Genomic DNA, 16,784 nt, shown 5'->3' with positions numbered 1-16,784 from the left:
CTCCCAAAGTGCTGGGATTACAGGCGTGAGCCACCACCCGCGCCCGGCTTAATTCCTATTTTTAAACTATGTAACAGGCACCATGCTATTATCTTGTGGTGTTACAAATAAACAAGAAGGTCTAGTTTCTTCCTCAAAACATAATCTAAGGACAAAGATGTAACCAGTTCAAATGAACAGCTAGTAGGAACAAATCAAATGCTAAACTGGTATGACGGGGTGGAAGGCACTCATTAATTCTAATAAATGAAAGCACTACAGTTTGGTTGGAGTCAGGTGACCACCTTCACTTATTAAATGCACTGAGGCACTGAGTACTTGAAAAAGAAGACATTTTGGCATCAGGCAGCCCTGGGCTCATGTCCTAGCTATATGTCTCTGGACAAGGCACTTAATTTCTCTATACCTTTATCGTCTCATCTATAAAATGAGGATAATAATGCTGGCCTACTTGCAACATAAGGCTCTACCATATAAGATTAGGGATAACGGAGCTTCATACACAAATGTACTCTCTAATTTGCTTTTTTTCAGTAACTCAACTAGTGTGAGGTGAGGAATCAAGAAAGAGTCACAAAAGAAGTGACACCTGGCTGGGCGCGGTGGCTCACGCCTGTAATACCAGCACTTTGGGAGGCCCAGGGGGGAGGATCACGAGGTCAGGAGATGAAGACCATCCTGGCTAACACGGTGAAACCCCTGTCTACTAAAAATATAAAAAATTAGCCGGGCATGGTGGCGGGCGCCTGTAGTCCCAGCTACTCGGAAGGCTGAGGCAGGAGAACGGCGTGAACCCAGGAAGCGGAGCTCGCAGTGAGCCGAGATTGTGCCACTGCACTCCAGCACGGGCAACAGAGCGAGACCCCGTATATCCACTTGAGATGGACTTTAACTGCCTTTTGAGGTCCCACCCAATAGAATTCTGTACAGTGGCAATTCACATCTCAGCAGACTCTACAAATAATTTCTGAATGGCACAGTGGGGTACATGAAGAAAGTCCCATAAACTCCAGGCTCTACCTCTCCCCGCAACTGCCCAAAAGGCTGCGGGGATCCCTATCTTAGTACAGTACACAATATTTGGAGGGTCCCTGCTAAAGGGCTAGAACTGGGTCTCCTAAAAAAAATCACGGATTTTGGTGTTTGCCAGCCTGATGTAGTCTGAGCCTCATCAGTTCAAAACCCTTGAAAAGGCCGGGCGCGGTGGCTCAAGCCTGTAATCCCAGCACTTTGGGAGGCCGAGACGGGCGGATCACGAGGTCAGGAGATTGAGACCATCCTGGCTAACATGGTGAAACCCCGTCTCTACTAAAAATACAAAAAAAAAAAAAACTAGCCGGGCGAGGTGGCGGGCGCCTGTAGTCCCAGCTACTCGGGAGGCTGAGGCAGGAGAATGGCGTAAAAACCCGGGAGGCGGAGCTTGCAGTGAGCTGAGATCTGGCCACTGCACTCCAGCCTGGGCGACACAGCGAGACTCCGTCTCAACAACAACAACAACAAAAAAAAACCCTTGAAAATACCACTTAGCCACTTCAGTTTCCTCGCCTGTAGAGCAGGACATCTGTGGTGTCCTCAACTCACCGATAGTAGAGAATACTTGTAAAGCCACTTCCTTTGCTATAAAGGCCTACCACATATAGGGTGTCTGGAGCAGCTCTGAGCTTCATTTCTTCAGTCTTCCATTATGAAACTCATCAGGGAGTGCAGGTGCCCATCTTTCCCCACCAGACTGTAAGCAACTTGAAGAAAAAGACCATGCCTCACAGTGAGTAATCAAAAGTCTCATCTCACCATAATCTGTTGAATGCCTACAGTGTGCCTGACCCCGTGCTAAATGTTCACTTGGATTATCCTGTTTACTTCTCACCACGAGATGAGTCTCAATTTTTCCTCTTCTGCAAAGTTCCTACTTCATAGGGCTTCAATAATTTTTGTTTAATGGCAATGTATGTAAAGATATCAGTACTGCACTTCGCATGTAATAAAGACATAGTAAGTATCAGTTATCCATTTTGTAGATAAGAAAATGAAGGGACAGACAGGTTAAGTTGCTGGGGTCAGTAAGGCGGCAAAGTCAGACTTAAATTCTAGGCAGCTGGCAGAGACAACACGCTATAAGTGTCCAAGCCAGTGCCTGGCACATAACAGACTGAGTTCAATGAATGTCTGTTAGAACCTGAGCAGGCCCTGAAATCAATGACAGCTGCATGAGAGGAGAGGAGAGATAAGGTCTGGGTGGGGTGGCTCCTTAACCTAAGACATGAGAGACGATCTACTTCACAGGGCTGTTCCAAGGACTGAGTGTGAGGATATATATACAAAGGTCTTAGGATAGTGAGTGGTATGGAGTAAAGGCTTTGTAAGGGGTAGCAGTCCTTGCCTCCCTCTTACAGATGAGAAAACAGAGACACAGGGAGATGAAGAAACTCTCCCAATATTATTCAGCTGGCAAGTCGCTGAGCCAGCCAGCACTCAATCTGCGGAGTCTAACTCCGGAGCCCACTGGCTTTTACTCCAAATCCCCAGCACTGGGCCTGACATGCTAGGGCCAGTGCGGCGCTGAATGCAGCCGAGATATTAACAGCCACAAATGTCAGGCGGAAACTGAAGAGAAAATGGCTCGATGAACTCTAAGTCTGGACACCTGAGTCCCAGTCCGTGGAACCTCAGACAAGTACCTTAAACCTTCCCGGGCCTCAGTTTCCTTCTTCGAGAAATGGGGCTAACCTTGTCTCCCATCTCAGAAGCTCGATCAGGCCTGGAAAGCAAGGCTCAATGAAGAGGCTTAGAAGGGCCTAAGGTGTGGGTGGGCGAGAGGACAACCCGGCGACCGTCCAAGGGGTGGGGAGTTGGTGTTTACCTTTGCGGAGCTCGCGGTGCCACACGGAGACGATGGGTCCCGCGTGCTTGCGGTGGTGGATGAGCCAAAGGGACAGGGTCTGCACGCTCTGCTGAGAGTTGCTCAGCTCCGAGAGCTTCTTCTCCAGCGCCGACTCAGAGAAGGAGGACATGGTGGCGGCAGTGAGGCCCGGCAGGGAGCGGCCTGGGCCGCCCAGTGCGGCGGGAAGAGCGACGGCACAAGGCCGGGGCCTCACCTGACAGGCTGCGGGACTTTTTACCGACTGACAGACGGCCAGGGGTGCAAGGAGGGGGAGGGGATGGGTCTCCGCAGTAACAGCCGCCCGCGCCGCCGCCACAAGATGGCCACCCGACCTCTCACCCTACCGCGAGAGCGGGGTCAAAGGGCAAGGGCCAGAGCAGTTGGGCACCGAGAGGCGTCGGAGCTCTAGAAAACCGTCCCTTTGAAGGCGACGGCCCGTCTGAACCTCGCACAGACCACTTCGAAGGAGACAGAGCGAGGGAAGGAACGTAGTTCCCCGGGCCCCCGGAAAGGGCTTTGACCGCTCAAGCCCGCACGCCGGCGCAGTGGATCTCGCCGGAACCCTTTTTCCCGCTCCCTCGGAACCTTTCTGGCGCGGTACGGCGCGCTACTTAGCGCGTCACTTCCGGCAAGGCAGAGGAGGCGGGAGAGTGAGGGAAAGGCTGGAAGACGAGGTAAGGGAAGAGTGGCGGGAACCAGAGGGAGCCCAACAGCTGGGACCCCGTAGAGGGGTATCCTGAGGGGACATTGAGGCTGAGAGATCATGATCTGGGTATGGGAGGGGGGTTTCCTTTCTAATCTGGCGGGCCCCAGGCCGCACCTTTTCTCCATACGTGTTCGGCTCTCTGGCTGTCCCCAAAAACACTTAGTTTTGATTCTTCCAAGCCACTCACGTGCCCTTTTCACGCCTCCAGGCCCAGGCGCTCGTTCTGTCTCCGAAAGTGACATCCCCTTTCTCACCTGGTGAGCTCCTACTCAGCCTTCCGGAGCACCCTTTAATGTCCGATTCTGACCTTTTAGTCTGTAACAGCGCCGTCATAAACACATTTGGGCTCTCAGCTCTTAAGTGGATTCTCAGGGTGTTGTTACATGCTGCTTTTGCCTTCTGGGGGTCCAGTTCACTTTTTCGAACTTAAGTGAGGTGTTAACTTTAGGGAAAAGGTGGAGGGAACTAACTTACCCTTCCCAATGTGTCTGCTGACCTCATGTTAAGACACGCTATTTGAGGCCTGGCGCAATGGCTCTTGCTTGTAATCCCAACCCTTTGGGAGGCCGAGGCGAGAGGATAGCTTTAGTACTGGAGTTCAAGACCATCCTGGGTAACATAGCGAAAATTAGCCAGGCATGGTGACGCTCACCTGTAGTTCCAGCTACGCGAGAGGATCCCTTGACCCCAGGAGTTAGAGCTTACAGTGAGCTGTGGTCGTGCCACTGTACTCCAGCCTGGGCAACGAAGCAAGACTCTTGTCTGAAACAAAACAAAACACTGTCTGAGACTCTAAACCTTGACCCTTTTTTTTTTTTTTTTAAGTGTTTAAATCCCAGTTATCAAAGCAGCAGAGAAATGTCTTTCTTATTGCCACGGGGTTGATGGTAGGGAGTTAAGTTATAGACATAGGAGAGTTTTAAAATTTCGTGATCGTGGCATAACTTCCTAGTTGTGGGCAGACTCTAGTTTAGGAGACGTTCTTCTAATTGATGCCTGCTTTTGCTCTTATTGCAGTGTATTGCAGTTCTTTGCTTACATGCTTTTACCCCTCCTCCAGACTAGAATCATAATCATAGCTAACACAGTGAGAGGTTACAATGTGCTAGACACAGTTCCCACACAGTAACTCATTTAATCCTCACAACAAAGCTGTGAGGTATTATATTATCCCCCTTTTGACAGCTTAGGAGAGGTTAAGAGAGATTAGGCTCAGAGAGGTTAAGTGACTTACCCAAGACCACTTGACTAAGATTTGAGGGACGGGGCTGCAACTTAGCCATCTTTTTGGCTGCAGTTCCTGATTTATCAAGTGAGTTAGTGTAAAAGAGGTGAATAATCTAAAATCTTACAGTGAGTATCTAGTCATAACTGAGGGCTTTTGTGTCGAAATTTAGGTCTTCTTTCCATATTAGGTAACAGTGTCATATGCTGAGCACTTTTATATCAAGTCACTGTCTGTTAAGCAAATTACATACTTTTTAAATTTAATTCTTACATCAGTCTTAGGAGTTGAGATTATTATTACAATCACTATTTGGTAGACGAGAAAACATAAAAGCATGGTTAAGTACCCTATGTACTTGGACATAGCTGGGAAATAGCAGAGGCAGGAGTCAGCTTAGGTTTATCTTATATCTGATCCCAAATTCTTGATTCCTGAACCAATGGTTTATTCATTCATTCAGCAAATAATTTTTCACCACCTATGTCCAAAGCACTTCTTCTAAGCTAACAGACAAAATCCATGTCCTCAGGAACTTACTTTCTACTGAGAAAGATAGAAAAACAAACATGCAAGTTTAGAATAAATCAGAAAGTGGTAAGTAACTTCAATAAAAATCAAGAAGGTAAGGAGGATAAGGAATGTATATGTGTAGGTGGGTAGTCTTTTACTTATGCTTCTCAGAGAAGGCTTAATTGATAAGGTGACATTTGAGAGAACAAGCCATATGCCATGGTTCCAGGAAGAGGGAAAACCAAGTTTATACCATTTTTGGCATTTTGGAGGAACAGCAGAGAGGACAATAAAGCTGGAGTGATATGAACCAGAAGGGTGGCTGGAAATTAACTCAGAAAAGTAGAAAGGGACTGCATCACATGGGGACTTGCAGGCAATAATGTAGACTTAGATGTTACTCTGAATGAAATGAAGTCCATTGGGCAGTTTTGCATAAAGAAGGAGCATTGTGGCTATTAGGTAGAAAATAAGACAGTAAGGGTGCAAAGGTAGAAGCAGGAAGAACCAGTCTGGCAGCTGTTGTAGTAACGGTGAAAGGATAACTCAAACCAGGGTTGTATCCGTGGAAGTGCTAAGAAAGGGACAGTTCTGGGGATATTTTAGAGGAAGAGGTAACAGGATTTGCTGATAGATTGGATATGGAGTGTGAAAGACATATGAGAATTCAGATAGCTCCAAGGGTTTTGGCCTAAGCAACTATAAGAATAGAGCTTCCATTTACTGAATTACAGAAAAGAGTGGGTTTGGGGAGTAAGAGCAAGCGTTTGTGTTTGGACATGTCCATTTGGAAATGCCTATCTGAGTATAGATATCTAAGGGGCAGTTGGGTTTATGGGTCTAGAATTTAAGGAAGAGAGATCTGGGCTAGAGATAAAAATGCGAGAGTCGTAGCAGGGAATAAGGTGTAAAAAGAGACTGAGTCCTAGGACACTTCAGTATACAGAGGTCTGAAAGATGAGGATGTTATGATTATGTGATTTTTCTTAAGCTTGTTAATAGCTTGTTAATATTAACTACTCTAATTGATTTTCAAAGATTGAGCCAGCCTTTCATCTCTGAAATATACCCCACTTTATCATGGGGGTGGGTGGGTGTGTGTGTGTGTGTGTGTGTGTGTGTGTATTCTACATACTGCTGAATTTCCTAATATTTTGTTTAGGATTTTTGCATCTATATTCATGAGAGACATTGGTCTATAGATTATTTAAATTTTTGTATTGCCTTTGGTTTGGCATCAGGATAATACTGGCTTCATAAAATGGATTGGAAAGTGTTTCTTCTTTTTCTGAAAGAGTATGTGCAGAATTGGTGTGAATTCTTCGTTAAATGTTTAGTGGAATTCTCTAATGAAACCATCTTGGCTTGGAGATACCCTCCTTCACTCCCCGCTTCCCTCCATCCCTCCCTCCTTCTTCCTCCCTCCCTCCCTTCCTTCGCTTCTGTCTTTTTTTTCTGGAGTTTTTAAGTGCCAAATTCAGTTTCTTTAAAAGTTATAAAGCTGCTAAAATAATCTCTTTCATATTGTGGTTGTGTTTTTTGAGGAATTAACCACTTCATCAAAGATGTCAAATTTATATGGGTAAAGCTATTTGTGGTATTCCCTGTCTTTGTTTTCTGTTGCTTGTAACAGAATACCTGAAACTAGGTAATTTATAAAGAAAAAGGATGTATTTCTTACAGTTATGGAGGCTGAGAAATCCAAGGTCAAGGGACCACATTGGGTAAAAAACCTTCTTGCTGGAGGGGACTCTGCAGAGTCCCAAGGCAGTGCGGGATATCACAGGGCCAGGGGGCTGAGTGTGGTAGCTCAGGTCTCTCTTCCTCTTGTAAAGCTGCCGGTTCCCATGATAACCCATTAATCCATTTATGAGGGCTTATAAAGACTCCACCTCCCAATATATTGGGAATTAAATTTCTACATGAGTTTTGGAAGGGACAGATATTCAAACCATAGCATTCCCATATTACCCTTTTGATGTCTGCAGGGTCTGTAGTACTATCGCGTTTCATTACTGATATTGGTAATTTCCAATATCAGTGTCTCTTCTCTCTCCTCTCTCTCTCTCTCTCTCTCTCTCACTCACTCACTCGCTTGTCAATCTTGCTAGAAGTTTGTCAATTTTATTGACCTTTTCAAAGAACCAGTTATTTATTTCATTGTCATTTTCTGTTTTCAGTTTCGTCAATTTCTGCTCTTTATTATTTCCTTCTTCTGCTTGCTTTATTTCGCTCTTCTTTGTCTAGGTTCTTGTGGTAGGAGTTTACCTTTTTTATTTGAGACTTTTCCCCTTTTCTAATATATGACTTAGTACTATTAATTTACATCTCAGCATGGCTATAGCTGTATCCACAGATTTTGGTGTGTTATATTTTCATTTTCATTCATTTCCATGTCTTTTTTTTCTAATTTTCCTTCCGTGGATTATTTAGAAACGTGTTGTTTAGTTTCCAAGTATTTGGAGATTTTCCTGTTATCTCTCTGTAAGTGATTTCAAGCTTGATTTCATTGTGGCTGGGGAATGTCACTCTGTATGATTTCAGCTCTTTTAAATTTGTTGAGGTTTGTTTTATGGCAGGATAATCATCTCTCTTAATATATGTTCTATGAGCACTTGAAAAGAATGTAGGCCAGGCATGGTAGCTCATGCCTGTAATCTTAACAATTTGGGAGGCCAAGGCAGGAGGATCCCTTGAGCCTGGGAGTTCAAGACCAGCCTGGACAACATGGCAAAACTCGGTCTTTACAAAAATACAAAAATTAGCTGGGCACAGTGGCATGTACCTGGAGTCCCAGACACTCAAAAGGCTGGGGTGGGAGGACTGCTTGAGCTCGGGAAATTGAGGCTGCAGTGAGCCATCATCGCGCCACCGCACTGCAGCCTGAGCAATAGAGTGAGACCCTGTCTAAGAAAACAAATAACAACAACAAAAGAATGTGTAGTCTGCTGTTGTAGGATAGAGTGTTCAATAAATGTCATAGATCCTGTTGGTTGATGGTGGTGGTAAGTTTTTCTATATCCTTGCTGATTTTTGGTCTGGTTATTCTATCCATTGTTGAGAGAGGAGTATTGAAATCACCACCATCTATTCTTGTGAATTTATGTGTTTCTCTTTTTAGTTTTATCCATTTTTGTTTCACACATTTTGCAGCATATACATTTTAAGATTGCAATATGTTCTTAGTAGATATACCTGTTATTCATTGTACTCTGTCTCTGGTAATTTTTTTCTTCTTTTGCTCTGAAGTCTACTTTATGTGGTACTAATATAGCTAATCTTACTTTCCTTTGATTAATATTTGCATGATAATATCTTTTTCCATCCTTTGATTTTCAACCTGCCTCTATCTTTCTGCATAGTGAGTTTCTTATAGACAGCATGTAGTCGGATCATGTTTTTAAATCCACTCTGACAATCTCAGTCTTTTAATTCATGTATTTAGACCTTTTATACATAATACAATTATAGTTGACCCCTGTATTCATGGGTTCCGCTTCTGTGGATTCAGTCAACTGTGGATTGTAAACACAGTAGACCCTTGAACAACACAGATTTGAACTGTGGTGGTCTATTTATATCCAGATTTTCTTTCCTTTCTGCCAGCTCGCCGCCTCCTCAGCCTATTCAAGGTGAAGACCTGTGTAATGATGTACTTCCACTGAATGAATAGTAATTGTGATCTTCTTTTCTTTTCTTTTCTTTTTTTTTTTTTTTTTTTCTTTTTTTTTGAGATGGAGCCTTGCTCTGTTACCCAGCCTAGAATGCGGTGGTGCGATCTTGGCTCACTGCAACCTCTGCCTCCTGGGTTCAAGTGATTCTCCCGCCTCAGCTTCCTGAGTAACTGGGACTACAGGCACCTGCCATCATGCCTGGCTAATTTTTGGATTTTTGTAGAGATGGGGTTTCACCATGTTGGCCAGGCTGGTCTTGAACTCCTGACCTCACATGATCTGCACACTGCAGCCCCCCAAAGTGCTGGGATTGCAGGCGTGAGCCACCGGGCCCAGCCTGTGATTTTCTTAATAACATTTTCTTTTCTCTAGCTTGTTTTATTGTAAGAACACAGCATATAATACATACAGTATATAAAATTATGTTAAACAACTGTTTATGTTATCAGTAAGGCTTCCAGTCAACAGCAGGCTGTCAATAGTTAAGTTTTTGGGGATTCAAAATTTATAGAGATTTTTGACTGCTTGAGGGGGTTTGCACTCCTAACCCCCACATTGTTCAAGGGTCAACTGTATTTGAAAAAAATTAAAAAAGATAATACAACAATAAAAATGATACAGATTTAAAAACAATATAGTATAACAGCTGTTCACGTAACATTTACATTGTGTTAGGTTTTGTAAGTAATCTAGAGTTGGTTTAAAATATATGGGAGGATATGCATGGTTATATGCAAATACTACACTATTTTCTATAAGGGACTTGAACATCCTCTGATTTTGGTATCCATGGGAGTCTTGGAACCAATCCCTGGTGAATACTGAGAGATGACTATATTTTGTTTTTTTCTGTTTATTCTCTTTTTCATTTATCTGCTTTCTTTTTCTAGGCTTCCTGTGGATTACTTGAATGTTTTTTAGAATTCCGTGTGATTTATCTGTGATGTTTTTGAGTGTATCTCTTTGTATGTAGCCCTTTTAGTGGTCCTTCTAGGTGTTACATTGTGTGTACATAACTTATCTTTACCTAGCAAAGTATAGAAACTTTATTTCCTTTTATGTCTCTTTACTTTCCCCATTTATCATATAAATGTCTTAAACATTTTCTCTGCATACATTTAGAACCACGTCAGACAGCATTACAATTTTTGCTTCAACTGTTAAACATGATTTTGAAAACTCAAGAGGATAAGGAAAGCCCTTATAAATTGCATTTACACAAATTTTTGTATACCATGTCCTTTCTTTCTCCTTAATGTTCCAGGATTGCTTTTCTTATCTTCTTTTTTTCTTTCTTTCGTCTTATTTTCTTTCTGTTTAAAGAACTTTCTTTAGCCATTCTTTTACAGTAAGTTGACTGGTGACAAATTCTCTTTGTTTTCCTTCTTCTCAGAAGTCTTGATTTCCACTTCATTCCTGATGAGCATTTTTTGCTGGGTATATGGTTCTGCATTGATGTTTGTTTATTTGTTTCAGCACCCAAAAATTATTGTGTAATTTCTTTCTGGCCTACATGGTTTCTGATGAGAAATCTGTTGTCGTTAGAATTGTTTTCTCCCTTCTGGGCAGAGTGGCTCACATTGTAATCCCAGCATTTTGGGAGGCTAAGGTGGGTGGATCACTTGAGGCCAGGAGTTTGAGACCAGCCTGGCCAACATGGTGAAACCTTATCTCTACTAAAAATACAAAAATTAGCTGGGAGTGCTGGTGCCCGCCTGTAATTCCAGGTACCCAGACTGAGGGAGGAGAATTGCTTAAACCTGGCAGGTGGAGGTTACAGTGAATGTATATGGTGCCGTTGTGCTCCAGCCTGGGTGACAGAATGAGACTCTGTCCCCTAAAAAAAAAAAAAAAAAAAATTGTTTCTTCCCTGTAGACAAGGTATAATTTTTCTCTGGATGCTTTCAATATTTTTTGTTATTAGTTTTCAGAAATGAAATTATGAAGAGTCTTGGGATAAATTTCTTTGGGGTTCACTCAGCTTCTTGATATATAGATTTATGTCTTTGCCAACTTTATGGCATTGTCAGCCATTATTTCTTCGAGTACTTTTTCAGCCTGCCCTCTTGGTCCCACAGGTTCCCTGAGGCTCTGTTTATATATTTTTCAATCTGTTTTTTCTCTTTTGTTCAGATTGGGTAATTTCTATTGTTCTGTCTTCCAGCTCACAGATTTTTTCTTCCCTCCATTCTGCTGTTGAGCCCATCCACTGAGCTTTTTCTTTGTGACTGAAATTTTCAGTTCTAAAATTTTCACTTGTTTATTTATATCTTCTATTTCTTTGTTGAGGCTTTCTGTTCTTTCATTTGTTTGAAGTGTATTCATAATTGCTTATCGATACATTTTAATCATGCTGCTTTAATGTCTTCATTAGATAATTCTAACATCTTTGTCTCTATCATCTTGGTGTTGACATGTGTTGATTGTCTTTTTTCTTTTTTCTTTTTTTGAGATGGAGTGTTGTTCTTGTTGCCCAGGCTGGAGTGCCATGCCGCAATCTCGGCTTACTGCAACCTCCACCTTCCGAGTTCAGGTGATTCTCCTGCCTCAGCCTCCCAAGTAGCTGGGATTACAGGCGTGCGCCACCATACCTGGCTAATTTCTGTATTTTTAGTAGAGTTAGGGTTTCACCATGTTGGCCAGGCTGGTCTTGAACTCCCGACCTCAGGTGATCCACCAGCCACAGCCTCCCAAAGTGCTGGGGTTACAGGTGTGAGCCATCACGGCCTACTGATTGTCTTTTTTCATTCTGTCTGAGTTCCTCCTGGTTCCTGGAATGATGAGTGATTTTTATATTGAGATCTGGACATTTCTATATAATGTTCTGAGACATCTGTTGAGGCTGTTTAGTCTTTCTGTTTAGGCTGTTTAGTCTAATGTTTAGGATGGTTTTCTCTGACACCATTCCTACTCTGGTAGGAGAAGGGGGTCTGTATCTCATCACTGCCAGGTGGAGGTAGAAGTCTAAGTTCATCATTCAGCCTCCATTGACACCCAAGAAAAAGGTCTCCCCAGTGCTGCTGAGTGGTGGTGTACTGCCGGGTGGAGGTATACTGCTGGCTGGGTGTGGCGGTCCCAACTCCCCACTTGGTCTCCACTAACATTGGAGTGGATGGAGGTGGCATCATTACCACTGGGCAGTGGTGAAAGTCCTGACTAGGTCTCCTCTGATGCTACCTCATTACTGCCAAGTAGGAGTGGAAGTTTAAGGCAGGTGGAGGCTACCTTATTTTCTGTAGTGTTTGGCTGGAGTAGAGCGTTTGCTGTCCAAAAGTTTTTTGTCTTGCGAGGGTGCCCATTCTCCTACTCCTTTGGCTAGAAAGAGCAGGTTGGGGTTTTTGTGTCTGTGCCCGTTGGTGCTTCCCAGTTGCCAGCTTCTTCAACTCCAGGGCCTGGGTCTATGAGGCAGAAAGAAAACCCAGGGAACTCAGCACTGTATCACTCCCCAGGTCCTGGGGTCCCTAACCAGTCTGCTTTCTTCTTGTATTTGCTTTATATATAATATCTAGGGGTTTTAGTTATATTTAACAAAAGGAATAGGGAAATGTATGCCTACTCCATCTCCCCAGATGCTTAAGTTTTCTATTTATATTCATGTGTATGTGAGAGCAGAATTTTTGTTTATATTAATATTTATAAATAAGTGGAATACGCAGACGTACATCAGTTACCTGAAGAACTTATCCAGTTTCCAGTGCCAGGTCATAAATGGGGGGAGGGCAGGAGGTCGTTCATATATATATTCTATGTACACTCTCTTCTAAGTTAAGAATTCCTCTTTTAGAATGTACTGCCTAGCAAAAAAGATCCTGTCTAGTGGAGGGAACAGGCACATAGTATTAGTGTAATACAAGACACTGCTTCACATATTTTCTATAAGGGACAGCTGTAAACTAAGCATTATGTGAGCCTAGAGTAATTTCCGGAAATATGTGTGGGAAGTCTCCTTGATTCCCCTCCTCCGCATGTTCTTCCTGTTCTGCAGTACGCTTCCCTTACAGTGTTAGCCTCTCTTGTTACCATTGTATCTCTTCCCTTGTCAAGAATTTAGCACAGTGTATGGCAAATAGTATATGCGAAGGAAACATTTCTAGATAGAGGGAAAGATGAGTAGCAATCAACGAAACTTCAGAATATGCTGAAGGGTTAATGTTTATCCAGCTTCTTTTACTTATTTATTAAACAGTGAGTGGGAACTGCTTGGCAGACACCAGCAGATGCTGGGGAAACCACAAGTAAAGCTGTAACACTATACCATTCGGCTGGGGAGACAAATAAACTCATCATTTTAACCCAAGATAGTAGTCCTCCAGTGTACTCTGAACATTGCAACCAGATGGATTATTGAACAAGTACCTATTTCATCATACGACTTGTTCTTCAGAAGGGAAAGCACATAGAGACTATATACAGTGCAAGGTTCCCACACCTCACTGGCCATGGGGCTGACCTTGCGAAGTTTTAAAATTGTGGATTCCCAATCATACCTGCTCCCCCACCACATTGATTCTGATTCCGTAGATCTAGTATGGAGCCCAGGAATCTGTACTTACATTGTTCCTCCTTGATTCTGATAAACAGCCAGGTTGGGAACCTCTGGCATAGTGGAAAGAGTATATACAGCCTTTGGAGTCAGGCAGGCTCGAGATGAAGCCCAAGTGTGACACCTGCTTGCTGTGTGAACATCACTGAACCTCTCCGAGCCTTGTGGTGCTTAGCTTGTGGATGAGGAATACATTAAATACCTAGCACATTGTCTGATGTAAGATGGGGGTTTTTTCAACAACAAAAGAAAAATGTTTTCCTCTTATTCAAGAACTTGTATTGGCGATTTTTACGTCTGAACTATCTCTGGGCTCTAAACCCAGTCGTTCTTTCCATAGGCTAGTTATTCAAAGGTGGAAATTTTGGAGATTATCTTATCCACAAGTTTATTTTATATTGAAGAAGCTAGAATTCATGGAAATCACACAGCCAGGTACTGTGAAGTCAGGGGTAGAACCCAGATCAGTCCTCCAGTGTACTCTGAACACTGCACCCAGATGGATTATTGAACAAATACCTATGTCATCTTACGACTTATTCTTCAGAAGGGGGAAAGCATGTATAGAGAGAGTATATACATGTTCCCTCTGTCCCAGTTCTGGAAATAGCCTAAAAGCGGGCTACAGTACAGCCAAATCTAGAACTGTGATTACCCCATGAGAATGAAATCTAGCAGCACCCTCCCAGTGTAGACGAGATCAACTATATGTAGGAAAAACTCACCCCAAGAGAAGAGCATAGTAGGTTTCATCTAGAATCCAGTTCAGAATAGCTGATACCAGCGCTCTACAAATGACAGAACCAGATCTTGCATTATGACCACTAATTCAAAGAGCATTTATTGAATACCTACTTTGTGCCAAAAGCAATTAAGAAACCAGTCAAAAATCACTGATTCTAGTATTCCAGTGAAGGGAGAGAAACAGTAAACGAACAGGTAGATAATCTGGTTTGACAGCTGGTGTGAAGTGCTAAGGACGAAAAATTTAAAGTCAAGGAAAGGAGATAAGGAGGAGTAAGCATAGGTAGCAGTGTTAAATAGGGGTGATCAGACCAGGCCTCACTTGAACAAAGCCCTGAAAGTGGTAAAGGAGCGAGCCCTGAGGACATGGGGGAGAGGATAGCAAGTGCAAAGGCCCTGAGCAAATGATTTCATCTGAATTGCTGTGTGAGGCCTGGCTCACCTGCCACAATGGCATCTCTGTCTCATCTCTGCCTTTATTAGGTGCTATAACTTTTCTCCCTTCAGGCCTTTGCTTGTGACAGGACTTTAACCTTGAGCAGCCTTCCCACATAGCCCAAAGTGTATAGTGCCCTAGCCCAACACAGATCCTTCTCCCTCTTCCTTGTTAGTATTCATTCTGTTTCCAAATTCCTTTTGCACTTTTTTCCCTCCCGTTTTCCCTTCTTGATTGTATGATACAATAAGTACCTTGGGCTCTAAGTATCTGTCAAGTATAGCACCGTGTCCTGTACAGATTGTTCCATTTGTCTTCACCACCTTTACACCATAGCCCAAGGATCTTATATAGCCCACCCCGTTACAAGGCAGAAAAGGTCGGGGGGAGGGGAAGAGGCTTGCCAGGGGCAGTGAGTTCAGTTATGCTGTCCAATCACAGATCTCATCTCCCACCTCCCCAGTGACTACTTGCCAGCTACTTTCCAGGACCACAGCGGAGGGCCACTAAACTAGAAAGGGTTTAGATGTCCATTAGCAGTCAAGAACTGTTTACTCATGCTTATGTTTATTCATGTTTATTCAGTCACTCTCTGAGCTCTGGATGGTTTTGTCTACTCACCCAGAGAATCCGTTTGTTCTGAATGCCTCATCCCAGTATAACTTTCTGGACCAGAATGCCCCTGTTGCTACTGGTTATAAACATCAAACTTTGGTGTAGCACCACTCTAAGTAATCAGGGTGCATTTCATAGGAATAGAATCTAGGATTCCTAAGGCTCTAAATCTCTAAACAATTCTTTCTGTAATTGACATATTGTCACACAACTGTGATTTCATGGCCATCCCATAAAGCTATATGATTGCCTTTTATAGTCATGTCAGAGTAGCAGTGTGTTATGCCAAAGTAGCAATGTGTTATGCTGTCTTCCTTAGAGAAAGCTGGTTTATATATTTCTGAGCCTATAACCCAGTCTTTTGAAGATCTCTGCTTGTGGTAAATCTTCATCTGTATAGTATTTCATTGAGAGAATATACTACAGTTTATCCATTCTGCTATAGATAGGCATTGGGGTAGTTTTCATTTTAGGGTGATTGTGTGTAGTGAATTCCAGAATACATCTTTTGATAAGCTTATATATACATTTCTCTTGGGTATATATCAAAGAATGGAATTGCTAGATCATAGAGCATATATATATTCACTTTTGAAATAATAGATACTGCCAATGAGTTTTCTGTACCAGCTGCACTGATTTATACTCCCACCAGCATCCAATGAGAGTTTTAGTTGCTTTGTATCCTTGCCAGCACCTAGTATGTTCCCTTTTTTCAATTTAGTTCTTCTCATGGATGTGTAATGGTATTGTATTGTGGTTTTAAATTGCATTTTCCTGACTAATGATATTGAAAGTCTTGTCATATGTTTATTGGCTATTTGGCTATCCTTTTTTGTGATATGTCTATTCAAGTCCTTTTTTGTGTTTCTATTAGGTTATCTTTCCTTTTTAAAATGATTTTTAAAAGATTTTTTGTATATTATAGATATGAGTGTTTTGTCAGATGTATAGCAAGTGTCTTACATCACTTTATGAGTTGCCTTTTCACTCTTTAATAGTGTCTTTTGATGAACAGAAATTCTTAAATTTTAAGGTAGTCCAATTTATCAGTTTTTTTCTTTTTGTGTCCTAGTTAAGAAATCTTTGCCTACTCCAGGATCACAAAGATGTTTTTGTCTGTTTCCTTTGGAAAGCTTTATTGTTTTACATTTCACATTTAAATATGACGTGATGGAATCAAGATACATATACATATATATATATATATTTTTCATATGAGTAGCCAAGTGACATAGCACCTTTAATTGAAAAGGCCATTGTTTTCACCCCTTCATTTTACTGTCACCTGTGTCAGGTGTGTAGGTCTATAGCTGGACTCTCTATTCTATGTGTGGTCTATTTCTGAACTCTGTTCTGTTCATTTTTCTTTATGCCAAGTATACACTGTCCTTTAATTATTATATCTTTATAGTAAACTTGAAATCAGTTAGTATAAGTTCTCTAA

General features: G+C 42.4%; 2 protein-coding genes across 2 annotated transcripts in view; one reads left to right on the top strand and one right to left on the bottom strand.

The window, feature by feature from the left end:
* Positions 1-3,491, bottom strand: part of RPRD1B (regulation of nuclear pre-mRNA domain containing 1B) — a 60,544-nt gene extending 57,053 nt beyond the window's left edge. The window contains exon 1 of the mRNA XM_033186390.1: positions 2,861-3,491. Coding sequence (XP_033042281.1) covers positions 2,861-3,011 — 151 coding nt within the window. The 5' untranslated portion in view covers positions 3,012-3,491. The remainder of the gene's footprint in view (positions 1-2,860) is intronic.
* TTI1 (TELO2 interacting protein 1) overlaps positions 3,491-16,784 on the top strand; it is a 50,677-nt gene continuing 37,383 nt past the window's right edge. Inside the window, exon 1 of the mRNA XM_033186389.1 lies at positions 3,491-3,555. The gene's annotated coding sequence lies outside the window, so the exon portion shown is untranslated. The remainder of the gene's footprint in view (positions 3,556-16,784) is intronic.

The sequence above is a fragment of the Trachypithecus francoisi genome, unplaced genomic scaffold, assembly GCF_009764315.1.
Source record: "Trachypithecus francoisi isolate TF-2019V2 unplaced genomic scaffold, Tfra_2.0 Lachesis_group21, whole genome shotgun sequence".
In the NCBI taxonomy this organism is placed as follows: domain Eukaryota; kingdom Metazoa; phylum Chordata; class Mammalia; order Primates; family Cercopithecidae; genus Trachypithecus; species Trachypithecus francoisi.
Note: the sequence above shows the minus strand (reverse complement) of the source record. Positions and strands in the feature narration are given on the sequence as shown.